This window comes from Dromiciops gliroides, chromosome 3 (assembly GCF_019393635.1).
Source record: "Dromiciops gliroides isolate mDroGli1 chromosome 3, mDroGli1.pri, whole genome shotgun sequence".
In the NCBI taxonomy this organism is placed as follows: Eukaryota; Metazoa; Chordata; class Mammalia; order Microbiotheria; family Microbiotheriidae; genus Dromiciops; species Dromiciops gliroides.
In genome coordinates, this window is record NC_057863.1 from 261,913,875 (window position 1) to 261,941,500 (window position 27,626).

Sequence of the window (27,626 nt, forward strand, 5' to 3'; positions counted from 1 at the left end):
AAACAACCAAACAAGGCATTTTTTAAATACTGTTAACACTAAGAAACAAAAAATATATTAAAAAGTTAATAAAAATGGCAATGTCTTCAAGAGAAAATTCTAATCTGGAAAGAAATACAAAAATTAGTAGAAAAAAATGAACACATTTAAATAGGATTTATATATAATACCAGAAATCTACTCAGCTGAGGGTAGAAACTTGACTAAAATATATTAATAAAAGGTATTCATGTACATTCTTATCATATAGTTACTGTTGGTATATTTATATTTCATAAATCAATGAAGATAGGCAGACCATTTATTTTCTTGATATTTTTTCAGCCTGTATTAGACCTATTGCAACAGAATCACTGATTTAGAACTTGAAGAGACCCTAAAGGCCAGTGAATGCAGAGGTTCTTAACCTTTCTTTGTGTCACAAACACATGGCAATTTGTGAAGGCTCTGGATCCCTTCTCATAATGATGTTTATGCTTGACATTACAAAGGAAACCAACTAAACTAAAAAAAGTCATCAAAATACTTTTTCAAAAACAAGTTCACGGGGCAGCTAGGTGGTGCAGTGGATAGAGCACTGGCCCTAGATTCAGGAGGACCTGAGTTCAAATCTGGCCTCAGACCCTTAACACTTACTAGCTGTGTGACCCTGGGCAAGTCACTTAAGCCCAACTGCCTCACTAAAAAAACAAAAAAACAAAACAAAACAAAACAAGTTCATGGGCTCATTTAAGAACACCATATAAAGTACAACTGTTAACTATACAAATGAGAAAACTGAGGTTCAAATAAAATCATGTAGCCAAGGCTACATAGATATTAAGTAGCAGAGCCTAACACCATATCCAGCACTCTTTCCACTGTTCTACAATACAGAATTCAGTTTCAGCATTTTCATCTTTGCAAACACAAACAAACGTCAAAATATTTTAAAATTTTAATTTATTGTCCAGGTTTTTAAAATTCAGGAATGATCAAACAGCTGCATTTTCCATTGTTCCTTTATTTTCATCTTCTGTTACCTATGAAATATTAAGGCAATTAATTTACAGAAGCTTACATATTTATAACCTAAATCATTCTCAAAATTTAATTAAATACATTTTACTGTATTCACTTGAAATAAATAGCAAGTCAACTAGTTATCTGCTTCTGCAGACATAAGGAAATGATCACTACTAATCCTACCAAAATCAGTTGTTTACCAAGAATATTTAAGATATAAGTGACCAAGATCAAGAAGTACTTATAATGTTACTAAAATAATCATTCCTTGAATTCTACTCTTTATTCTCTAGAAATACTAGGATTCGCTACCATTCTCTTTCTTATTTTTAACCTTCCACCTCTAACTCTATCTTGAGTACTCAGAATTACTCTTTATATTTGTTCCTTCTCTATTTTCTTCATCTAAAACCATTACTGACATCTGCTTAAAAAGGACATTAAATAAGCTATACTTTCATATTAAATTCCTCCCCCTCCCCCTGTGAATGCGAGAGAATAATTATTAATTAAAATTATTAGTTATATGCTATCACATATAAACAAGTATGAATTTTATGGATAATAATGAACTTGGGCTAATTTTCCAAAATTGGGAATAACTTTTAGTAATATCATTAAGTATTAAGGCAGCTGGGTGGCACAGTGGATAGAGTGTAAGTCCTAAAGTCAGGAAAATGCATCTTCCTGAATTCAAATCCTGCCTCAGACATTTACTAGCTGTGTGACCCTGGGCAAGTCATTTAACCCTGTTTGCCTCAGTTTCCTAATCCATAAAATGATCTGGAAAAGAAAATGGCAAATCACTCAAGTATCTTTGCCCAGAAAACCCCAAATAGGAACATGAAGAGTTGGACATGACTCAAAATGTCTTTATCTACTATGTAACAAGTACAAACCAGATAAGAGAAATAAAAGACATAAGTCTCTAAAACAGCTACTGAATTAAAAGTATAATCAAACACTAAATTAGGGGATTTTTAAGGAATATGTAAAGAAGAAGGGAGAAGACATTTAAGAAAGGGTGCAGTATGAAAAAAAACCATGAAGGTAAGAACTAAAGTGGTATTGATATGGGATTTAAACTAAATTGGCCTTATGGAAGTATCAGAAAGATCTAACTGAAAAAACAGAGTAAAGGCAAACTATGGAGGTCTAAGTTCATAGTCTTCTCATGTAAGAACCTTTGATATGACAGAAAAACTGAAAATATTGGGCAAACAGTGCATTAGAACTTGAAAAGTATAGTTAATACTTGTGAAATACAAGTGGTTAAAAGCTTGTGATAAAATGAGAAGACTTCAATTTTGACAAATGATTATAGTTGACATTGGATGAGTGTAAACAACTTATGGATACTGACCCAAATTAGAGCTCTTAAAATATATATGTTTGATATGTCAATTGTTTATTTTCCCAGTTTGGGGAAATATCTAAAAAACTGTAATACTAAGAACATTCACTTCTTAAGTTAACAAAGAAAATATCAAATATATCACGAATTATGAAATATTTTAACCAAAAGTATCTCTTTAATTGGAAGTATCTTCTCAAGTTCTCTATCCTTTCCAAGAAATAATAAAGACTACCAAAAGATAATTCCAAAAAGCCTTTTCTTCTGCCATAAAATTCTTGAATATGTAATAAAGTACAACATTTTTGGATATCAGGAAAATGAGTATTTCTACTGGCTTGCCTTTGAAATTATAACCAATTTCCATAAAGGAAGACATCTAGTTAATTGCAACATATGCTATTACTTACTATTTTCCGAGACCTTTCCAATAGCTTGTGCCATATACTATGATGTGCCTAGAAAACAAAATATTCAATGAATTATAACCATAGAGAAACAAAGTTGATGATAATAATTAATAGTTAGCATTTATAATGTACTTCAAGATTTCCAAAGTGCTTTATATGTTGGTTTTCTCCCCCTATTCAATCACTTCCTTTATTATCCTACATGAGTTAATGTTGACTTTAAGTCAGGATGATCTGAGTTCAAGTCTTGACTCAGACACACATGAGCTATGTGACCCTGGGCAAGTCACTTAATTTTTCTGTGCCTCAGTCTCCTCATCTGTAAAACAGGGATAGTAAACTCTACCTCACAGAGTTATTGAAAGGATCAAATAGCTATCAAAAGAGCTGCAAAGTTTTTGGAATTGTGCCCAAAGGGAAATAAAGCTGTGCATACCCTTTGACCCAGCAATTCCACTTTTAGGGCTTTTTCCCAAAGAAATCATGGAAAGGGGAAAGGGACCCACATGTACAAAAATATTTATAGCTGCTCTTTATGTGGTAGCAAGGAATTGGAAGTTGAGGGGGTGCCCATCAATTGGGGAATGGCTGGACAAGTTGTGGTATATGAATACAATGGAATACTATTGTGCTGTAAGAAATGATGAGCAGGAGGAGTTCAGAGAAACCTGGAGGGTCTTACATGAGCTGATGATGAGTGAGATGAGCAGAACCAGAAGAACATTGTACACAGTATCATCAACATTGAGTGTTGACCTACTGTGATGGACTATATTCTTCTCACCAATGCAATGGTACAGAAGAGTTCCAGGGAACTCATGATAGAAGAGGATCTCCAAATCCAAGAAAAAAAAAAAAGAACTGTGGAGTATAGATGCTGATTGAACCATACTATTTCTTTTGTTTTGGGTGCTGCTGGTTTTTTTTTTTTCTATTTTGAGGTTTTGCATCACTGCTCTGATTTTTGCTCTTATAACAGGATTAATGCAGAAATAGGATTAATGTTATTATGTATATATATGTGTGTGTGTGTGTGTGTAGATATATAGATATCTATATGTATATGTATATAGATATATAGATATAAAGATATAACCTATATCAGATTACCTGCTGTCTAGGGGAGGGGGGAGGGAGGGGAAGGAGGGAGAAAAATCTGAAATTGTAAAGCTTGTATAAACAAAAGTTGAGAACTATCTTTACATGTAATGGAAAAAATAAAATACCTTATATGTAAAAAAAAAAAGCTTCAAAGTACTAAAAACCGTATTTTAAAATAACCCAAATCACTAATAAGAGAAATGCAAATCAAACAACCCTGAGATTTCACCTCATACCCTGCAAACTGACAAAGATGATAAAAAAATGGCAATAGACAATGTTGGAGAAGTTGTGGCTAGATAGACACACTGATACATTGTTGGTGAAGCTGGAAAATGGTACAACCTTTTGGGAAAGCAATTTGGAATTATGCAAATAAAGTGACTAAAATGTCCATACCCTTTGAACCAGAGAATCCATTACTAGGCATATATCCCAAGGAAGTCATCAATAAGAAAAAAGTCCCCATATACTCCAAAGTATTTATAGCAACACTTTTTGTGATAGCTTAGAATTGGAAACAAAATAGATGCCCATCAACTGAAGAATGGCTAAACAAATTGTGGTACACAAGTGTCATGAATTATTACTCTACTTTAAGACATGATGCTCATGATGAATACAGAGAAGTACAGAAAGTCTAACTGAACTGATGCAGAGTAAAGTAAGCAACGTAGAAAACAGCAGAACACAACAACATTGTTAGAAGGCACAATGAACACACCAAAAAAATCAAAAGTACACATAACAAAATTATAAAGACCAAGTGTAATTTGAATGAAGAGATGATTAGACACCCACTACCCCCAAACTACCAGTTCATGGAAGTAGGAGAGTCAAAGGCATTACACACTACTGCATGTGTTTTTGGACTTTTTCAATATTATCAATCAGTTATGCTGATTTTTGTTTTTCCTCTCTAAAAACAATACTATTTCCCAAATGAAATAAAAAGGGAAAGAGGGAATACAAACTATAGTGTTGTATGAAACAATAAATATCAATAAAAGCATTTATTTCTTAAAATGTCAGTTGGCAAAGGTCAATTTTATTAAGCATTTGTGTTCAGGCTTAGAAGCAGACTTTATAACTACTTTAAGGCTATCCAATACAATGAAGATGACTTTATATTTCCATTCAACTAAATGAGAATAAGTTTAGAAAGCAATCTTAACTAATAATAAAGAAAGTTATACTTTAAGTACTTACTCTTAAGTGAACTGGTAAAGAAAGACCCTGGAATCTTCGTAAATGATCAAGCTGCACATTTTGAAGATTATGAACTGCTGAAACTTCATACTGGAAGCAAATACTTGTCCTTGAAATGAGGGGACCCTCACTAACATCCACGAAGTCACCAAATCTCATTTGATTAAAAAAGAAATAGGGAACATAATAAATGACTTTTTAATATCACTTTTAAAAAGTTACAGAAAATCAGATTGCTTCTTTTCCACAGTCATATATCCATGTTCAGATGGGACCATCACTATATATCCATTGGAAAACCCAGGACTCTAAAACTGTACAGAGCAAAAGAAAGGTGAAACAGAAGGGAAGCAACCCAAAGATTCCGATGCCTACATGTGCCAATCTGCTTTTGGGGTGGTCTATAGATGAAAACAAATGACCTACATATGTTTTCCTTAAAAGTGTTAAAGAAAGGAAAAAATTGTGGGTTCTTAGGAAGACATTTAGAATCAAGTCAACAAGCATTTATTAAGTACCTACCATGTGCCAGGCACTGCGCTAAGCACTGGGGATACAAAGAAAGGCAAAAATCAGTCCATGACCTCAAGGAGCTCACAATTTCACAGGGGGAGACAACATGAAAACAACGATGTACAAAGAAGATACATCTACAGGATCGGCTGGAGATAATCACAGAGGGGAGATACTAACATTACGGAGGACTAGGAAACACTTCTTGCAGAAATGGAGATCTTAGCTGAGACTTGAAGGAGTCAGGTAGAGATGAGTAGGGAGAAAATTGCAGGAATGGGGGTGAGCCGGTGAAAATGCACAAAGCTGAGAAATGAAATACCTTGTGGGAGGAATAGGACGGAGGTCAAAGTGAATGAAGAATGTGTGATTCTAAGGTTTAATATGTAATTGAATGGATGACCCATCAAGTTAGTCTGCCAATGCAAATATCTTAAATATATAATGGACACAAATATATAATGGAATAGTGCATTCAACCCAGAATTAAACAGGATGAAAAATGCCTTTAAGAATTTGTATGGGGGCAGCTAGGTGGCGCAGTGGATAGAGCACCAGCCCTGGAGTCAGGAGTACCTGGGTTCAAATCCGGTCTCAGACACTTAACACTTACTAGCTGTGTGACCCTGGGCAAGTCACTTAACCCCAATTGCCTCACTTTATTTAAAAAAAAAAAAAAGAATTTGTATGGATGGTAGAACCAAGATAGCAAAATAGAGGCAGAAACCTAGAAGAATTTTTCCAACATCTTTCTCCAGACAACTTTAAAATAATACCTCGAATCCAATTTTGGAGTGGCAGAGTCAACGAAAGGTCAGGGGTAAGACATTTTTTGCAGCTTAAGACAACTAAAAAGGTCAGGAGGAAAGGTCTGTGACACCAGGGTAAGGGCCAGCACCAACCAAGTAAGTGCAGTATAGCAGTAGCGGTGGGCCTTAGAAGTGGCTATGACAGCAGCGGTAACAATTTTGGGAGTTCTCAGCCCAAAGACAGTATGTATGGTACTCAGACACCTGGTCAAAAAAGATTACAAGGGACCTTTTCCTGGCGGTGGGTACAGCTAATGTTAATTGGCAACCCTACTAGCCATATGCAATTCTAGGTCAGAGTTTCAAGGCAGAGAAGAGTGTCTGCAGTCAGTAACAAGGGAATAGGGGCTCTGGTCACAGTTCCAAGAAAGAAGGGGGCACTAGTGCTTGCAGCTACAGAGGAACAAGGGACCTGGTCACAGTTTCAGGGCCAAAAAAAGAGCGCTAGGATTCGTATCTACAGGAGAGCAGGAGCCCTTCTTGGATAAAGAACAAAGTATAGACCAGTGACCACACCTCTTTCCAAATCACACAACTTTGGAAGTACCAAACACATGCAGAACCCCAAAATTAGCTCTGAAAACAGTAACATATAAAAACCTGAAGCTTGGGACAAGGTCTACCTACCCCTAGGTGATTAGAGAAATAAAGCTGGAAACATGAACAAACAATTTAAAAAAGAAAGAACTTGACCATAAAAAAGTACTATGATGGCAGGGAAGACCTAGATATAACTTAGAAGACAGTACCATGAAAACATCTACAAGAAACACCTCAAAATAAAATGTTAACTGGACCCAAAGCCAGCAAGAATTCCTAGGAGAGTTAAAGAAAGAGATAAGAGTGATAAATAAAAAATTGGGAAAAGAAATTTGAGTAATACAAGAAAATTATGAAAATAGAATTAACAGCTTGATAAGAGGCACAACACACACACACACACAAAAACCATGAAAATAATGCCTTAAAAAACAGAATTGGCCTAATAGTAAAATAGACACAAAAATTCATTGAAGAAAAGAACTCCTTAAAAAGCAGAATTGGCTAAATGGGAAAAAAAAAAAAAGGGTACAAAAACTTACCGAAGAAAATCATTCCTTAAAAATTAGAACTGGACAACTAGAAGCTAATGAATCCATGAGACATCAAGAAACAATAAAAGAAACTGAAAAGAATGAAAAACTAGAGGAAAATGTGGAAACAGAACTCATCTTGAAAACAGATCAAGGAGAGGTAACAAGAATTATTGGAAAGAACCTAGACATCATATTTTCAAAAATTATCATGAACGACTGTTCCTCTGTCTTAGAGATCTTGAGTGTAAAACAAAAATTGAAAGAATCCACCGTCACCTCCTAAAAGAAATGAAAACTTCCCAGGATATTATAGCCAAATTCCAGAGCTACCAAGTCAAGCAGAAAATACTGCAAGCAGTCAGAAAGAAATAATTCAAATATCGTGGAGTCACAGTCAGGATTACACAATATTCAGCAATTTTCAAAATAAAGGATCAGAGGGCATAGAATATGATATACCAGAAGGCAAAGAAGCTACCAAGAATAATCTACCTAGCAAAACCGAGTATAATCTTTCAGGGGGGAAAATGGGCATTTAATGAAATACTGGACTTTTAAGAATTCTTGATGAAAAGAGCAGAGCTAAATAGATAATCTGACATTCAAACACAAAATTCAAGAGAAACATAAATAAGTAAAGATGAAAGAGAAATTATAAGGGACTCAAAAAAGTTAAACTGTTTACATTCCTATAGGGGAAGATGATTCATGTAACTCCAAAGAACTTCCATTATTAGGGCAATTAGGAGGAGTCTACACAGGCAGAAGTGGCAGTTAGGCGGCATAGTGGATAGAGTGCTGAGCCTGAAGTCAGGAAGACTCATCTTCTTGATATCAAATCTGGCCTCAGCCACTAGCTATATGACCCTGGGCAAGTCACTTAACCGTTTGCCTCAGTTTCTCATCTGTAAAATGAGCTGGAGAAAGGAAAGGCAAACCACTCCAGTTATCTCTGCCCAGAAAACCCAAAATGAGGTTATGAAGAGTCAGATACAACTAAAACAACTGAACAAAAAACAGATAAGAGGGCATCGGTGTGAGTAGATTATGTTGGGATGATCTTTTAAAAAAAAGAATGAAAGGATGAGAAAAAAGCATGCACTGGGGGAATAGGCAAGGGAGAGGAAGAATAGAGGAAATTTCACATAAAAGAGTTATGTAAGAAGAGCTTTTACAGTGGGGGGAGATAAATGCTTGAATCTAACTCTCATCAGAAGTAATTCAAAGAGGGAAAAATATGAAGAGATATAAATACAGATGAATATGTACAGATATCTCTATCTATCTGTCTATCCATCTAGCTGTGTATAATCTATCTTACCCAAAAAGGAAATAGGAAGAGAAGAAAATAAGGGAGAGAAGTGGGGAATGATAAAAGGGAGAGCAGATTAAGGGAGGCAGCGGTTAAGAAGCAAAACAGACTTTTGAGGAACAGGATAAAAAGAGAGTGAGGAAGATAAACAGAAGAAAATGAGATGGAAGGAAATACACAGTTAGTAATGATAACTGTGAATGTAAATGAGATGAGCTCACCCATTAAAAATTGGAAACCAGTAATGTATGGTTTAAAAGGGACACACTTGAAACAGAAAGAAACACAGCATTAACGGGCTAGAGCAGAATCTAATATGCAAAAATAAACTTAATTAAAAGAGATGAGGGAAACTATAATATGCTAAAAGGTACCAGAGAAAATGAAGTGATATCAAAAGTTTTTACAAGTTTCTCTGATAAATACCTCCTCTCTCAAGTATATAAGGAACTGAATCAAATTTATAAAATAAGAACCATTTCCCAATTGATAAATGGTCATGGGATATGAGCAGCTTTTAGAAGAGAAATCAAAGCGACCTATAGTCATTTGAAAAAATGCTCTAAATCACTAATGAAACTGAGATTTAGAAGTCATAAGAACCACCATCTGAGTAAGGAATGAAGTTACATTAGATTCTGAAAGCAATGAAAATCTTTCAAACACATAAAGCATCCATTTCATGAACAAAGTAACTAAAAATATAAAACTAAAGTGCATAGTTACCTATTTCAGTAGTATCTTCAACAAACCTTAGTTTTTCTAAGGGCTGTTTTTTTTTAATTAGGTTTTAATTACCTGTATAGTTTTACTATTCTCTCTGGATTCTCTGATGCTTTCTCTTCTATAAACTGCATTTTGTACCTTAACAGAGATGAAGGGGAGAAAGAATTATAGAGATGTTATTTTTTCACTCACATTAGTGAAAACACTTAAGGAAACACAAATTTTCCCCACAACTACTATTCCACTGCACTTTGTACCCTTCTTATGGTACTTCGTTTGTATTATTTTGCATTAGTTCAAAAGATGGCAAATATGCAATATGGAAAAGTAAAACTTCCAATTTCAGAAACAATATCGACTAGAATTAGGATCAATTTATATGGTGGGAATACCAACAACTATGTTCTTAATAACTTGGCCTCAACAATCATAGTAAACCACCAGCAGTTTAGAGATACTGTTCCCAACCTGGCAAAAAGACCAACTCACAGGAAAAGGGAAAAAAAGAGAGTAAAACTATAACTACATTTAATAATAATTAGACATAATAATAATTAGGTCTAAAATGGATTTAATAAAATGTGTTTGATTCTTTACAATAATAATGTGAAGTACCAAAATGCAATCAGATATTTACATGAGTTAATAAATGATGCCTGTGTCACAATCTGAGGTTAGTCTAACTTATGGTACAGTGTACAAGCTTCCTATTTGACTTTTAGATTTGGAAAGATAAAAGGAACTCAGATCACTACAGCCATAGAACGAATCCTAAGAGATTGGGTCAATTTTGAACAGAAGCCATGGAGTCTGCATCTATTCTAAGAAAGCCCTGAAAGTTGAGCTGAATCTCAGAGTTTAGGAAAAATCCTGATTTGGTTGTGAAACTTTCTAATCTTCTGGGAATTCCCCCAAGCAAGGGATACCTCACATATAACCCAGTTCATTTCTGGACCCTATATAACTAAACTAATGGCATTAAGAAAAAATTTACCTGAACATTCACATTAGTACAATATATCCTGGTGTTTGACTTCATCAAGCAATTAACACATTATCAAGTTACAACTACCTTTAAAAATTAAGAATCCCATACATCAAATATCTTGTTAACTTTTACATATAAATGTAAGTTTTCATGTCCATTTTTAAATATATTATGAATAACTCACATGTAATGAAACATTTAACTAATAATTTAATGATACTCTATCATATTATTTATAGATTATAACTGTTTTCAAGTATTTCCTGCCTTTTCTTATAGAATGCTTCTGTGTATCAGTAAAAAAAGTTTAAATAATTTAAGTGAAAGAAATTTAAAAGCTTTATCTGCCAACGATAACTTAAAATAACTAAACATCCATGTTTTTCATAGATTAAATTCAACTCTCAATCCTTCTAGCTATAGAATAGCTCATTTGATTTTAAAGAATGACATAGGCTACAGATAATACAATGGTACCTGGCATTTTGCTTTATTTAGGGAGTATGGCCTATCTGCTTCCAGAAAAAAATTTTATATGGATTACAAAATAAAATAAAATTGAGAATAAAAAGTAAAAAGTGAACAAAACCTACTAAAAGGAAAAAAGTAATAGATGCTATTAGGAAACACATATAAACCTAGTTACTGCAGCTGAGAAATAAATAAGCTTGCAGTTTTTTGGCAATAAAGGTACAAATTGGGTAGTAGCAGTTAAAGTGTTTCAATAGATAGAGCATTGGGCCTGGATTCTGGAAGACCTGAATTCAAATCTGACCTTAGAATTTAAGTAACCCTAGGTAAATCACTGAGCCTCTGCTTGCCTCAGTTTCCTCAACGATAAAATGAGGAGAATAATGACATCTGACTCCCAAGGATGTTGTGAGGACCAAATAAGTTAATATTTGTAAAGCACTTAGCACAGTACCTGGCATACACTGGACACTTAATAAATGCCTGTTCCTTCCTTCTGTCATTGTGATAAAAAGAATTTCTCTTCAGTAAGTGAATTCCCTATTGATAGATAAAAATTTACTTTACATAGTGATGAACACAAAGACACAAATGTATCTTAAGATGTTAATAAATAAACTTAGTCAAATTCAAGATTAGAGGACAACAATGTCAATGTACAAGGTAAAAATGGTATGATCATGGGATAATGGATTTAGAGTTGGAAAGGAACTCAAGTTATCTAATCAAATGCCCTCATATTATTGATGATGAAACTGAGGTAAAGACAGATTGAGTCAATTTCCCCACTTATCAATGACTCACCTCCCAAATCATGTTCATTCTCAATAACAGAAATTCCCATCACAGGTGCCAACAGAAGTTATAGCTTACAAAGAAGCTAATCCAATTCAAGTTTCCATTCACTGACTATACCTTCTTACATTTTCCCCTGAAAACTAAAGCCTCCAGAGAACTATGCCTTTCCCCTCCCCTCCCCTGCACTTTAAATATTGTCCAAAGGAGTTGTACATAATTCCCTACCTCTCCTGATTTCCATTGTACACCAAAGCAACACTCCTGGATGCTACCACAACCCCTATCCACCAAAGTCCCATCCCTAGACTTCCAAGGAAGAATGGCATATTTCTTCATATTTTTTTAATGTTTAAAAGTACCTACCTCATAAAACTCATAAGGAAATTGACTTTGAGAGCAAAGTACTTTACCCGGGACCAAAGAGTTATTACATATCAGAGAAAGGACGAAACCTAAGATTTATAGGAGCCAAATGATTCCCCTGCTCAACTGAACTTCTTATGCCCCTCGGATTACCCATCTAACCTATGATGCCCTTAACCTGTCCCCAACTGGAAAACTGGTCCTCTTAACCTATCTCAGGGCAAGAGGCTTACCCTTCTAATCAAGTTTTATCGTTACAGCCCTGACTGCCAAGGTCAAATGTCCTACTTCCTAGAAGTCAGGGAAGGAGTCTTGCACGTGGAAGGTGAAACTGCCACCACCAAATCACTACCAAAATTATTGACAAGTTATCCAAGGGATCCCTTTTCTTCCAGATAAAGTTAAATTCACAAAAGTTATAGTTTTAATCCTGAGTTCCCGGATGAAGGTGAGAGAAAGTCCTCATCTATCTCCTGTGAAACAATGGACAGCTCCTCAATGAGAAGCCTCCAGTGGAAAAGAAACTTGATATTCTTTCCCAAAAAGGGCACCCAGGGAGGAAGAAGTTGTGACTGACAGGCCAGGGAACAGTGAGGGCTGGGGGTACAGAGAAAATCAACACTGATACTGGGACTGACCATATGCAAAAAGATAATGACCTTTTTACTAACTACAGATGACTCTAACTCCTGACAAAGACTTGTTAATGTGCCAGAAGTGTCACTTTGATGTTCCTGGTACTAATCCTGCATATCATCACGGCTCCTTTACTTGGTATCATCTGCTATACATATCAGATGACTGAGATCTGAGCCAAGGTGCTTCTGAAGTAGGGAAGCCATGGATTTCTTCTCCTCAGATATTAAGCTAGATCTTCTTCCTAAAAGGTAAGGAAGCTGTCCCTAAGATTTGACTGGCCTATGGGGTTAAGACTTAAACTACCTGTTGCTGCAATTTCCTAGTCGACTTAAGCCACACTTATGTGGCTTCCTGTTCACCTAAAGGCAAAAATATCTACATTCAGACTTGGTGGATGTCTAAAAGCAACACAAGTTACTGTTCCCTGCCCTGCTGACCAGATGCATTTCCATAGCATGGTGAGTAAGACCATGTATACCTGAGCTGAATGCTGTACCACTGTTAAATATCCCTCGTGTGCTATAGCTAATGACCCTTGAGTATTTCACTTAATTCCAACTTTGGACCTAAATTACCAGAGTTAGCCCCAGCCACCCCAAGATAGTTTCCAGTACTGTCCTCCTAGGAACGTTCATTTAAATGTATCCCCAGAGGATACCACCAGTCTAATTTGGCTAAAACCCAAAGTACACAGAGAGAAATACTGAGTTTTTCATAAAAACAAATGTTATAGCTAATCAATCAACATGCATTTTAAAACACCTACTGTGTACTAGGCATTGTGCTAGGCAATGAGGATATAAAAGCAAAAATGAAATAGTTGCTGCTCTCAGGGAGTTTAAATTCTATTGATATGTGTGTTGTATCTAAATATATATATATACATACAAAGTAAACAAGAGGCATTTTTGGATGGGGAAAAGGGGAATGAAGACACTAATAGGTGGCAGGATCTAAAAAAGAACTCATGTGAGAAATGGCATTTGAGCTGAGTTTTGAAAGGGGCTAGACATTCTAAGAAGTGGAAGTGAGGAGGGTTGTATTCCAGGCATTGCCATGAGTTATCAAGAGGCTTGCCAAGGCACAAGAGGTGAGAAGGTAATGCTAATTGCAGTTTATGTTGCTCGTCTTTTGTTCTTATTATATTTTGGGACAAGTTGAGATTAGTCTTGGAAGAATCAGATCTTTGAAAGAGGAGAACAGGAAGGGGTGGTTGTTTGTTTGTTTTTCAGAAAGGCCTGGAAAGACTTACATGAACTGATCTATAGTGAAGTGAGCAGAACCAGGAGAACTTGTGCAGTGACAAAGACCTGTGAATGGCTTAACTACTCTCAGCAATACAATGATCCAAGACAATCCCAAAGGACTAATGATGAAGCATACTATCTACCTCTAAAGAAAGAACTGATATGGACTGAACAAAGACTGAAGCATGCTGTTTTTCACTTTAATTTTTTTTATTTTATTCAAGTTTTCTTATACAAAATTACTAACATGGTAGTGTTTTACATAAATGCATATGTATAACCTATATCTGATTGCTTACTACCTCATGAAGGGGAAAGGGGAGGGAGGGAAGGAGGGATAGAACTTGGAACTCAAAACTTTAAATATAAATGTTTATTATCAAAAATTAAAAATAATAAAAAGGCTTTTAAAGAATAAGATTTCATTCACATAATAATTCTGGATCATTTAAAATTATTTTGGAATTTTCTAAAATTTGTACTTACTTGTTATGTTGAAAGATTTCTAAGGCCAATTTCGCTTCAACATCCAAAGTTTCGAATGGAAGATCTCTACTAATTAAGGCATGAGCATCCTTTGTGAAAGAATGCAGGTTTTCCTTTAAAATTAAAGTATCAACATTCAGCAATATTTCACAACACAAGATTTCAAAATCATTACATGAAATCTCTGTACACTCTTCTAACATATATGTCCTATATCCACAGACAATTCCTTGGAACACTATATTTCTACTCTATACAAATCTTGTATAGTAAAAACTTAAAATCATTTGGACTAGTTAATGAGAAAACCATTCTGAATTACTGAAAAGTTAGAATTATGGAATATTTATAAAGAATATAAATAGAACTATGATCTCCTTAAACATATGTAACAAAATTAGTCTAAAATATTGTCCATACTAATCCTTAAGGAATTTATCTCAGTAGGTAATAATTTATAATTATTCTGTCAGAGAAATAAATGCTTCTAAATCACAAGAAAAAAAATTGCTCTTAATCATTCTTCCAATAATCTTATTTAAAGTATTTATGCCATTTTAAAAAATTGATAAAAACACAACTTAATCCAGTCCTAGCATGAATTACAGAAAAATCCCATTTTTAAAAAATGCCTTTCTGTTGGTTTAAAGAATGGGAACAGATCATTGGTGAAGATTTCCTGCTCTCTCAGCAGGGGGCCACTAGTAATAATGTTCTCACAATGTGTACACGCCACTGATGGAAATCTGTATTGTTTTTCTGTGTATCCTAATTCATTAATAAAAGGAAAAGGATAGAATACCATTGTGTTTAATAATCTTTTATTAAAAATTATTTTCCATCAAAATGTTTTCTTTTCAAAGATACAAAAATTGAGAAGACTTTGTTACTTGGATCTAGACTATCAAGAGAAATGATGAAAAGAGGAAGGGACAAAGGTCTGGTATTGGTTAAAAATATAAAGGTAAATCAATGGAACAGATTAGACAAGGAAAAATTAAAAAACAATGGAACTCAAAAAGTATTGCCTGTTGCACACATTTTAAGACTTTTTATGTATTACTCTGTTACCTGGCTAATGATATCTGTCAGTTCACCTTTAGACTACCTAAAATAGATAACTCAGGTCCTTACCAGCTCACTGTAGAATTCTACGATCTATTGAAAGCTGACCTTTCTCCCAACATATACTGCCCTTCTTTCAGGCTTATTTCTCTCTGCTCAGCCATATCAAATTGCTGCCCAAGTCTTGGTATAGTATAAGCATCAAATTATGAAGACTCAAGAGTGGCTTGGGGAAAAAAGGCAACTATGCTAACAGCCCAAGTCCTCCAATTCTAACCTGATATCCAAGAGGCAACTCCCCTGACTAGTCTGGGTTCACCTAGACTAATCACTTAGTAACTTAGTTACTAGTAACAAGTTAGCACTGAAGATCACTTAGGGAATAGAAAAAAGACTCCTGTGATAAAGGGTCACTAAAAAGGTGAGATTATAGAATCATAGGACAAATCAGGAGAGCATCCTTCAGTTCAATCAGGTCATTTTTGTGATACAGAAATTGATCCAGAAAAAGAAAGTGATTTGCCTAAGGCCACACAGCTAGCTGCTAGAAGAGCAAAAATCCCTCTTACATATTTACTAGTGCAAATTCTCCATACCTACACATATTTAAAATATACAACATGTATTTTAAACGTCTCAAAATGTGTGATTAAAAATACTATCAAACTCCCCAACTGTCTCTGACTTTCTAGGAGACAAAACAGTTCCACAAAAGAATTCTTCCCAAAGTAAAAGGCACTTACAGGTGTTGGAATCCATTCATCAAGTCTTTTGTCCAAAATGACATCATAGCAGAAGGCTCCAGCAATCACTACACATCCAAACAATGAAAATGCATGTTAACTTTGGTAAGAAAATAGTCAGTTTGAAACAGACGAATATTTCAGTCTATAAAATATAATCAGCGATCTCACCCAAAACTAAAAATCAAAAGAACTGCCACCATAGTTGTTTGCCTAATTTAAAAGGAAGTGCTATGTACCAAGTCATCTCTCACAAAACTTGATTTCCCCTTCATCCCTTGCAAATCATCAATGCATTTGTCTACATCCCTTAAGTATCATTCCAAAGCCCATCATAATGTGGAAGTGATCTTTAGTTCTTGGAAGCATGCAAGCTCTGTAACATCCTATCAGTGTGGGAAGGTTATAAAAGTGGAGATTTTTGTGATGGATTGTCAGTCGGTCATCTATGGACCCAGCCAGCTAAACTGTAGAGACTCATCCCCAGCATGGCCACAGGGCAATAACTTTTCAGCCAAACTCTCAAAGAGTATTTGCTATTTGTGTCAAAAGGGAGAGGATCCACACAGATGAAATAACAGACTTAAGTAATACTGTACATATATTCAGAAAATGACAGTACTATAAAAGTATGAAATGAACATCTGGTCTATACAAGTTGATTCTAAAAGGGCAGACTTACAAATACATCACTTAATGAGATTTTTTTCACATAAAATAATGTGCTGGAGTGGTAGCATAGCAAAAATATATATATAAATGTATATATATATATATATATAAAACTTGAAGTCAGGAAGAACTGGGGGTTAAGTCCTATCTCTGACTCAGACTTGCAGTGTGACCACAGTTAAGATCCTTAATCCTCACTGTGCTAAGCAATTCTTGAAAAGCCTAAGTTGAAATTAAGTAGCTGCAATTAGTGAAGGGGTTTTCTAATATAGTTATTCCCTACACATAAAATAGCATGTGCAAACAAAAAAGCGGGTGAAAGGGAGGATAGGCTGACTCCATCAGGAAAGTAATACAAACAGGAGCTGTTGGTTACAACAGTCAAAAAAATCTCATATAAAACAGAATATTACAAATAGTTTTCAAGCAGTTACTATAATAAAATGGTTTAGGACAATGACTTTAGTTGACCTATAAGATCTAGTAAGGATTTCTTTTTCTGGGAAATAAACATCTCCACCACCAAATAACTTAGCCAAAGTTGCAAATAAAGAAAATGTGTTCTCCCACTGAAATTGCAAAGAAAAAAATGGTATTTCTGACACTCCTAAATTTCAGACACAGTTATCACTACAGAAGTATAATACACCCTGTACTTTTCCCTACATGCCTTCTGATGACCCCATTTCCTCCATTCCTATGCCCAGCTAAAACATCATAAATTTATTGTTCTTGGCCAATGTGGGATTGTTTTGCTTGACTATACGTGTTTGTAGTTTTGTTTTTCTTGCTTTCTCGATGGGGGGAGAGATGGGAGGGAGAGAATGAGGACCTGAAAATAGAATTTTAAGTCAGCTGTTTTCAATTTCAATCCATTTTAAATCCTATGAATTTCATTCTCTTGAAACATTATCTTCCATCCACTCCTTCATATTGAATTATTGCCCTTTTGAAGATTGCTTTCTTTTACACCTCATGTGAATGAATTTACTCAGATTTCTTTTTCTTTTTCTTGGGGGGGGGGTGGGGGGGGGGGCGAGGCAATGAGGGTTAAGTGACTTGCCCAGGGTCACACAGCTAGTAAGTGTCGTGTCTGAGGCCAGATTTGAACTCAGGTCCTCCTGAATCCAGGGCCGGTGCTCGCTGCCCCCACAGATTTCTTAATGGAAGAAATGTACATAGCATATCAAGTTTGTAAAAATGCTTTACCTACTTTATCTCAGCTGATCCTCACAACCCACCTGTGAAGCAAGAACTACTTATATTATCCCAATTTAAAGAAAAGAAAACTGAGGCTCAGAGAAGTTAAGTGATCTGCCCATGGTAATCGCTATTGTCAAAGGTGGGATCTCCACCTCAGGCATTCTGATTCCCCATTCAGCACTCTTTTCACTATTTATTAGACCATGCCATCATTCATGGAGACTGAACACTCCACATCCCTGGAAAGAGGCATCCAAATACTACATAGTTTTTCTCAATTCTAATTTAGTTATTACAATGTTTACATTACCTGGAATTTCTGGAACTCGGACTAAAGTAACTGTGTATTCATCTTTGAATGCCCTTTCTATCACACAGCCCATTATCATGGCACAAGAACGCCAATAGGCCTAGAATAAAGTAAACATAAATATGTTACAACCAAATAGTCCAATGTCACATCAAGCCAACAAGTCTTTGTACTAAGCATCTGCTGTGTTCCAGGCACTGCGCTGAGTAGTAGGAACATAAAGCCACAAAACAGTCTGCTCTCAAGGAATTCTCAGGACAATGGGGGAGACAACATGCAAACAACTATGTACATAGAAGGCATAAATAGACACAATTGGAGATGATGAACAGAGGGACGGAACTAGCACTAAAGGAGATTGGGAAAGCCTTCTTGAAGGAAATCAGGGAAGCGAGGAGGCAGAGATGAGAAGAGAGAGAATTTCAGGCATGAGGCACTTCCAGTGAAAATTTTCAGTTGAAAAATGGAGTATCTGATTAGAGGAACAGCAAGAAGGCCAGCATGACCAGAACACAGAATGCGCAGAGGAGAGTACGGTATAAAGACTAGGAGATGAGAAAGGAATAGGATATGAAGGGATTTAAACACCAAATAATTATACAATGGTCAAAGAATCTGTATAATGTCAGCATCCATTTAGGAAAAATCTCAAATGTTTGCCAGTTTCTATCATGTAACAATAGCTTCTTCAAATTACCACTATAAGTTACAAAACTCTAAAAGCTAAAATTCTATCTTTATACATACAATAAGAAAGTCATATAAAACTAGAAAGAATCAACATTACAGCAGTTAAAAGTTTTGTTGGGCCTGCCACCAAAAAAAAGGCTATCAACCATCCTGTTGTCGGTCACTAATTTTAACTCTAAAATAAGGTTACCTAGGTAATGAGTTGTTCCAAGAAGCTAAGTGAAAAAAAAAAAAAATATGGTTTTCCCCAGTAGACTTTGAGGGCAAGACCTGATTTCATTTTTGTATCCCTAATGCCCAATACAAGACCTGGAACATAGTAGGCACTTACTGAATTACAGTGAATTTTAGAAATTTATAGCCTGGCTCGTTTTAACACCAAATAAATATTACCACCATGAACATAAGAGTAAAATTCCTTTCCTAAGAAGAAAAATTCTAATTTACTTCCAAACAATCCTTAACACAATAAAAGTGATTCCCTCAAATTTAGAGCAAGGCCATTCCACAAATTGCTTTCATTTTAATGTAACTTTTTTTTTTTTTGGTTGAGGCAATGAGGGTTAAGTGACTTGCCCAGGGTCACATAGCTAGTGTCAAGTGTCTGAGGCCAAATTTGAACTCAGGTCCTCCTGAATCCAAGGCCGGTGCTTTATCCACTGCACCACCTAGCTGCCCCCCAATATAAGATTCTTTATCACAGATATGCCTCTGACCAGTTTTCTCCAAGTTCAACCATCAAATGTTACAAAGAGAATATCAAGTATGCAAACTCCATCTTGCTTCTAAGCCTAATTTATATATTATAAAAAAATATTTAATATACCAAATGGCCTCTACCTTCCTTTGAATATGAACTTATCCCATAGGCCACTTCCCTTGTGGGTAATAGTATTTATTCTGAAAATGTTTCATTTTTGTCTGGATGTCCCACTCCTATCTCAAATGATCTTTAAATGAGTTTATCATACTTTGCCCTCAATCTGCTCCTTCCTTTAATTTCACTATTCTATCTGTGGCACAGCTATTGACCCTATCTCCTGTTCATAAAGTTGGTTTATCTCACTCTTCCCTCTCTTTCACCACCTATCACCACCCAATTACCACAGCCTATCAATTTCACCTCCATACCATCTCCTGCATTTTCACTGCCACCACCTTAGTACTGGTCTCCATTATCATCTACCTAAATTATTGTAATAATTTGTTGTTGTTGCCACCTCCACTCCACCCTTCATAATGTTGCCAGAATGATTTTTCTTGCAGTTAGATCTGGTCACTCTACTGAAAAAAGTTTCGCATCTTTTGTTTGGCACTGAAGACCCTCCACAATCTCGCACCAACTCATATATTCATATACAAGCGTATTCACATATATGCATACACAAGACAAAAACAGGAAGGCATAAGCACTTAAGGGACCCAGGAAAAGTCTGAAGGTAGGATTTAAGTTGTATTGCAGAGAAACCAAGAGACAGAAGTGGAGGTGGAAAGTATTCTGGGCATGGAACAGTGAACACCAGGGCATAAAGATGGAAGCTACAGTCTCATGTGTGAGAAAAGAAAGTAAGCCAGTATGGCAGGACAATAAAATATATAGAAGGAAGTGATATGTAAGATTAGAAAGATGGAAAGAGCTTTAAGTGCCAAACAGAGGAGTATAAATTGATTATTAAGGTCATAGGGAACCACAGAGGTTTGACCATAGGAAGCAACAGGTCAAACCTGAACTTGAGGAATCCCTAGAATGTTCCTCCTTTCCCCTGTGTGCCTGCTAAGTTCCTACCCAACTTAAATACTACCTCTCTAAGTAACAATATCCTTAAGTCCTTTCACACATCACTGTCTTGCAGGTCTCTAATGCAATTACCATCTAATAAATACTTATCTACATTTGTCTTATCCCCCAGCTGGATATCCATGATATCAAGGCTGACCTAAACTTCATCTCTGCCCTGGTACTGAGCACAGTGCTCAGCACACACCATTTCAAGTGTGTTGGGAGTGAAGTAAAACGTCAGAATGTCGTCTACGTAACCCACCAGGGCACTAAGACCTGGTCAAAGACCATGGGCCATAAAAAGACAAACAAACTGAAATCTAGCTATCATATTTGAAGAATGTCTTTAATGTAACTCATTCTCCTACCCATGTGGAAACTGACATTATGAACATTTTATTAAGTATTGAAAAACCTAGTACAATAAAATCTTATAGATATCTAACCAAATTTTTGTATTACACAAGTTCAGACCCTTAGAACTTCCAACACAGACAATTATAACTGTCATTTAACCATTCTTACTACCTCTCATTAACTCCCTTTTCTAATCTACCTTTCAAACAGTTGCCAAACTCATCCTCCTAAGGAATAGCTCAGTGCTTAATTAAGCACCTACTATGTGCAAGAAAGGAGTAATAAATAGAAATGGATTGCCTCTGACAGAGGAAGACTTTGGTTCAAGTTTTACCTCTGACATATTGTGTGACCCTAGCCAAGTTACTTAACCTATCAAGGCCCCAGACAACTAAGACGGCAAATTGCAAATCAGTTAATGAACTGCCTAGGGAATTTCCTACACCAATGAAACAGATCTAGGGAAACAACTTTTGTAAGACACTGTTAGATACTAAGGAAATACAAAGACAGAAATCAAACAGTCTCTGACCTCAAGGAACTTATATTCTGACAAAATGTAACAGGTACAGAGATATATAAATAAAAAGAAAACACAAAATGCCACAAAGTAATTTTAAAAGCAGAAAGTGTTAACAACTGGAGCTAATGAATTAAAGAAACAACTTTTCTATGAGATGGCACCTCAGCTATGTCCAGAAAGAAGCTAAGGATTCCCAGAGGCAGAGATGAAAAGGCAGAGAATTTCAGATATGGGGAATGCAAATGGACTGAGTCAGAAAACTCAGGTCTGACCATGTAACACTAATGCTCAAAAACATATCAAACAGAATAAAATTTGCTCCTTAACTCAAGTCAACAAATCAATAAGCACTGGGGCAGCTAGGTGACACAGTGGATAAAGCACCAGCCCTGGATTCAGGAGTACCTGAGTTCAGATCCAGCCTCAGACACTTGACACTTACTAGCTGTGTGACCCCAGGCAAGTCACTTAACCCTCCTTGCCCCACCAAAAAAAAAAAAAAAAAGCATTTACCAAGTGCAGTTAGGGCCCTCCACAATTGGCCCCAACTCCCCCTTTCCAGACTTACTCTACATTATTACCCTTCACAAATTTATATTCTGGGCAAATGGACTACTACCTATTTCCTCCAATTCAATCTTCCGACTCTAGGCATAAATGTAGTTCACTCTCTTTATCTAAAATGAACTCCTTCTTCATCTTTGTTTTTCCAAATAATTTTTAAAGTTAAACTCAGATGCCACATCCACAAATTTTCCCCTACTCCCTTCACCTGAATGTAATCTTTCTCTTTAAATTTTCTTACTAATGCACCTTTGTCCTTTTCATACACTCTGTCATACTGTCCAGATATCTATGTAGATGCCATATGCCCACAGTCATGAGTACAGATTCCCTAATTTTTCATCTTTATACCCAAAGTGCCCTCCATATAGTGGACACTACTTAAATGTTTGTTGAATTGCAGTTGTAATGAAAATGATAACACTGAATTCAGAAATAACATTACCTTATTCACTTCCTCAGGATCTTCATCTTTAAAAGTAAGAAACTTAATTTCACATGACTTGGTCAAAGGCTTATTCATGTCCCAGGGCTGCCCATCCACAAGAGCCAAAATGGATTTCCTGCAATACCATTCACTTAAATCTAAAAAGTTAAATTAAATACACAATACATCTAAGTCCAACTAAAATTAGAGAAAAGATTTACATTTTAAAATGTTACATCATTAGACATATTAGCGATCTTTTTAAAAGTTAACATATTACAAAATATAAGTCTTCCAAAATACAACTAAAATCAATATACTTAAAGTATTGTTTATCATACACAAAATTAAATAGGTCATTTACAATCATAACATACCTAGCTTGTGTAGATTAAAGGACCCACAAAAAAAACAAAATAAGAATGGCATGGGGCCATGGCAGAAAACATCTGTTCCCCTCCCAAATAATTAAAATATTGTTAATATGACTGGTTGTGTTTGACAAGAAATTAGTTTCTATCTCCTGCAAGTTTTTCAAGGGCTACATCTATGTATAAAAAGTTAGGAAGAACACAAGTCTTTATAGGCACACAATTTAGAATTATATTTCTTACATGAATGAAGCTTATTACAAAAGAAACCTGGCAATGAGCTTGGATGGATCAAGTCTACCACCACTACTACAAAAACAATCAAAACAAAAGCTATGTTGATACTAGCTAGTAGCACTGTCATCATATACGAAGGACAGTGCTATAGTATAACCGTTCCGCTTCAAAGATCAAAGCAGTAGAAGAGTATAAGGATATGCCCCAGCACAAACTGATGACTAGATTATTAAATACTAATCTTATTAGTGGTGCTCCTGGTTTTCTGAAAAAGAAAAGAATGCAACTAGCCATAAGGTTAGATAATCAGTGTACATACTCTTGTTTAAATTAAGTTCTATTTTTGTGTTTTCAGGATTAAGATTTTTCACTACCATTACCTGTAAAAATACAGCACACATACTGATCCAAAGTTGGTATATTTCTACTTGCCCTTACCAGTAAGACTGTTATGTCATAAGAAATGATCAAAGGGCCAGTTTCAAAACTTGTACTAACTGATGCAGAATGAAGTGTGAAGAAAAAGAACAATTTATGCCATAATAACAATGTAAAAACAAACAACTTTGAAAGCCTTAAGAACTCCGAAGAACACAATAAGCAATCCTGATTCTAGAATGATGAAGCATCCAATCCACCTCCTGACAGAGAAGTGATACAGAGTACAGATTGCAACAGACATTCTTTTTGGTTGTAACAACTGTTAATTTTTTCTTTACTGTGCATATGTGGCAAGTCTTTTTTCTCTCTCTCTTTTTTTTTTAAGGGGGAGGAAGAGGGTAAGAAAACTGTTCATCAAACAATTTTTTGTTCATTAAAAAAACTAATTAAAATATTATATGAGGGCTACTAGGAGATGTCATAAACATATTCATTGTTAACAGATGTTTTTGCTTAACTGTTTTTCTTTTTAGATGGAAGGATTCAATTTCAGGGAGCAAAATGAAAAAGCTCAATTAAATTTTTCCTTAAAGAACATGTGTAGAGGCTGGTTTTTAAAGCATGATTATGACCAGAAAATAGAGTAGTTTCTGCTCTTCCTGGGTCAGAAGCAGCAAAGGCAAGTGGCCCCATTGTATGGGCTACTTGATTTCAGAAAACACATCGGTCTTTGTGCTCCAACAGAAAAAATTCCTGTTCTTCTAAAAAGCTGGATAAAACAATATCCCATCATTGATAAGCTCACAAGAAACTGCTTCAGGAGAGTTGAGAAGGCTACCTAATAGAAAATTATATAAGGCTGGGAGGAAGACGCATATGTATAATTCCTATAAAACGAGCAAGTGGAATTACTGATTGAAACTGACTTATTTACTTACGCATCGCACAATTATAAGGAGTTGAAAGATTTTTATTCATCAAAAATATGGCACCAGGGTCTGATTTTCCAACATGTTTAACTTCAATCTTCTCGGTTCGAGGATTGAGTGACAACTGTCTCTTTTTCTCTCTCTCGAAGAGTTCATTTCGCATCTTAGTTGCCTCAGTGGCTAACAGTTGAACCGAAGGAGCCGTGGCTATAAACTCTGGCAAACAATTAAAATGCAAAGTTAAGAAACTTCTTCTAAACCAACTTCCCCCTTAAGCTGCAAGCTGAGACGGGGATCCAACAGCACTTTAAAATACATTCTCAAAAGGTGGCCACGGCTACAAGATACTATAAGTATATTCTGTAAAAATAGCTAAAATGAGAGGCCTGTATATTCACGTAGAATTTACAAAGCAGTTTCTTCATAAGTCTGTGATATGGTGAGGGGATTATTAACCCTGTTTTCCGGAAGAGGAAACAAACCCAGATTTCAGGTGACTCGTCCAAGGTCATACGCTGGTGTCTGAGGCTAGTTCTTTCAGGAATCAAACTTAAGGCAACTCAATAAACATTTACCCCGGCTCTAAATGAGGCTGTCCTTTACCGGGAATGCCCGTGGATCTCCCCGCCGGGACGGTGCGCAGGTGACCACCTCGCTCCCTAAGCCCAGTATGTATGGCGCCAAGGCCCCTTCCACAAGCACCAGCTCCCGAGCCGCCCCCAGGGCCGAGACCCTGCCTCCTGCTTCTCCCTCTTTCAATTTCTCCCCTCCAAAAACAAACTCAAGACACTCACTCGTACCACTCCATGGTAAACGCAGGCGCCCCACCGCACGGCTCGCCATCATCATTAAGAAAAAACAAATGGGTAGTGTGTACTTCCGCTCCTCCTCCCCAGAAACATTCGCTGCTCACTTAGGTTCCGGGCGGCTTTCGGCTCGCAGGGATTGGCGCTTCTTGGCCAGCAGAGGGCGAGCGCCGCCCTTTGGCGTTCTCTGACCACGCCCAGAGTTCTGATGCAAATTTCCCCAACTTTGCGAATAACTCTTGGAAAGAGCAGCAAAGGCTAAACTGCATGCTCCGTCCCCCTCTCCGAGTGGGAGGTGCTAAATTCCCAAAAGTTGCGTATGCGCCGGAGCCAGCTCGAAAATTGTTAATTTTTCAGTGTGAGCATTTACACCTTGGAAATGCTACAAATCCAGATTAATTTGTTGTTTTGTCTAGACTTAAGAAAGTGATGGAGAAAATGCTAATGAGGCAAATTAAACTTGAAAGTGTGCATGTACTGTGTATATATTTTTTTAATGTATAAGGTATTTTATTTTTTCCGTTACATGTAAAGATAGTTCTCAACTTTTGTTTATACAAGCTTTACAATTTCAGATTTTTCTCCCTCCCTCCCCTCCCTCCCCCCTCCCCCAGACAGCAGGCAATCTGATATAGGTTATATCTATATATCTCTATACATATACATATAGATATAGATATATACACACACACATATATGTACTGTGTATATTTTGAGAGGCGGTGGTTAAACATTTATCAGCACTCCACAGTAGATGAAAGTCTTCCCAGGCCCCTATGGGAGAGGGAATTTTCTGGGAATCTCCCTGAGTGGCCCCGCTGTACTTATGAAAAGATGTCTGGAAGCCTCACTGACAGACATTCATTCCACCCTTTAATTCAGTTAAAGACCTTTTTTTAATTAAGCACATTGGAAAAAGCTCTGTATTTGAAACGAGATGACCTGAATTCCATCTGTGTGACTAGTAAATCATTTAATAACTCTAAGCTTCAGTTTCTTCACCTATAGAATGAGGGAGTTGGATGACTTTAGTTGACCTATAAGATCTAGTAAGGATTTCTTTTTCCTTTTATTAGGCTCTTTGGGTCATTTGTCTTCAACTTTGAGTTAACTGAATGTCTTCTGTTCATATGAACTCCACCTGACCAAAACCTAACTCATGGAATAATAATGTTAAGGGAACCTTGTTTGACATTCGTCCATGAAAGCCAGTTTGAGTTCTCCAATGTGATTTAGTTATTTGTTATTTTCCCTAGCTAACTATAAGGAAGGATTTCCCTGACATCAGTTTTCTGGATTCTCTTGGTCACATGTATCTATCAAATATATTGTGAACCCTCTAAATGCAGTTTAATCTATGACTTGACTTAGTTTATCTACAGAATCCTTTTAGCTAGATTTGTTTCCTTAGACAATGAATGAGATTATGACTTTGCTTAAATACATTTTTCAACTTTATGTCATTGAAGAAAGTGTGAGATTATGAATCTGTCTTTTCTTTAACTGTTATGACCTAAGAGAAATGTACTAGATTGCAATATTCTTTTATTAAGAATTATTTCTCTGTCACTGACATAATTTTATCTATGTAAGGAAAGAAAGAGGCCCACATGTAGGCAAGGAGACAAAGTGTGGTGGGACCTATCTTGTGTGTGGCTTGAAGAGAAGCAAAAGAGACATCTCTAGCCTCTTTCCCTCACCCCTTCTCCAATGGAGACTTTCATTCCTGCCCAGAAAAGAAGCAAGAGTTTGCCGCCATAGGCCACTCTGTTCTCCTCAGAGATTGGAAAGTACTGAACAGAAGTATATCTATTTCTTCCCTTAAATATGGATCATATAGGGGATATGATCAGATTCCATCTAATTTTTTATCACTTCATCATTTGGGGGAGAAAAGGGACCCCCAAGTTCTATATCCAAGATTTGACCCCTTCTCCATCGAATTAATACCAGTTCTGCTATGAACACACATAGCAAATAGCAAAGAAATCCATTTATCCAAACCAGTAACAAAACAGAAATTAGAGGAGATATGCATATAATATATACCAGACAATACAA

At 36.1% G+C, this 27,626-nt stretch overlaps 1 protein-coding gene across 2 annotated transcripts; it reads right to left on the reverse strand.

Annotated features, from left to right (window-relative positions):
• Window positions 1-927: 927 nt before the first annotated feature.
• Window positions 928-25,683, reverse strand: MRPL39 (mitochondrial ribosomal protein L39). Of its 2 annotated transcripts, XM_043998865.1 has the most exons (10): window positions 25,554-25,683; window positions 24,769-24,975; window positions 22,860-22,999; window positions 18,501-18,600; window positions 16,316-16,383; window positions 14,508-14,620; window positions 9,588-9,653; window positions 5,080-5,233; window positions 2,770-2,817; window positions 928-1,022 (listed from the first exon to the last, which is right to left on the reverse strand). In XM_043998865.1, exons 1-10 carry the CDS (start codon window positions 25,606-25,608, stop codon window positions 975-977), a joined length of 999 nt encoding a protein of 332 aa, XP_043854800.1. In that variant the 5' UTR covers window positions 25,609-25,683; the 3' UTR covers window positions 928-974. The 2 variants fall into 2 exon arrangements, with proteins under 2 accessions (XP_043854800.1, XP_043854801.1); XM_043998866.1 differs by lacking the exon at window positions 9,588-9,653.
• Between the last annotated feature and the right edge of the window lie 1,943 nt (window positions 25,684-27,626).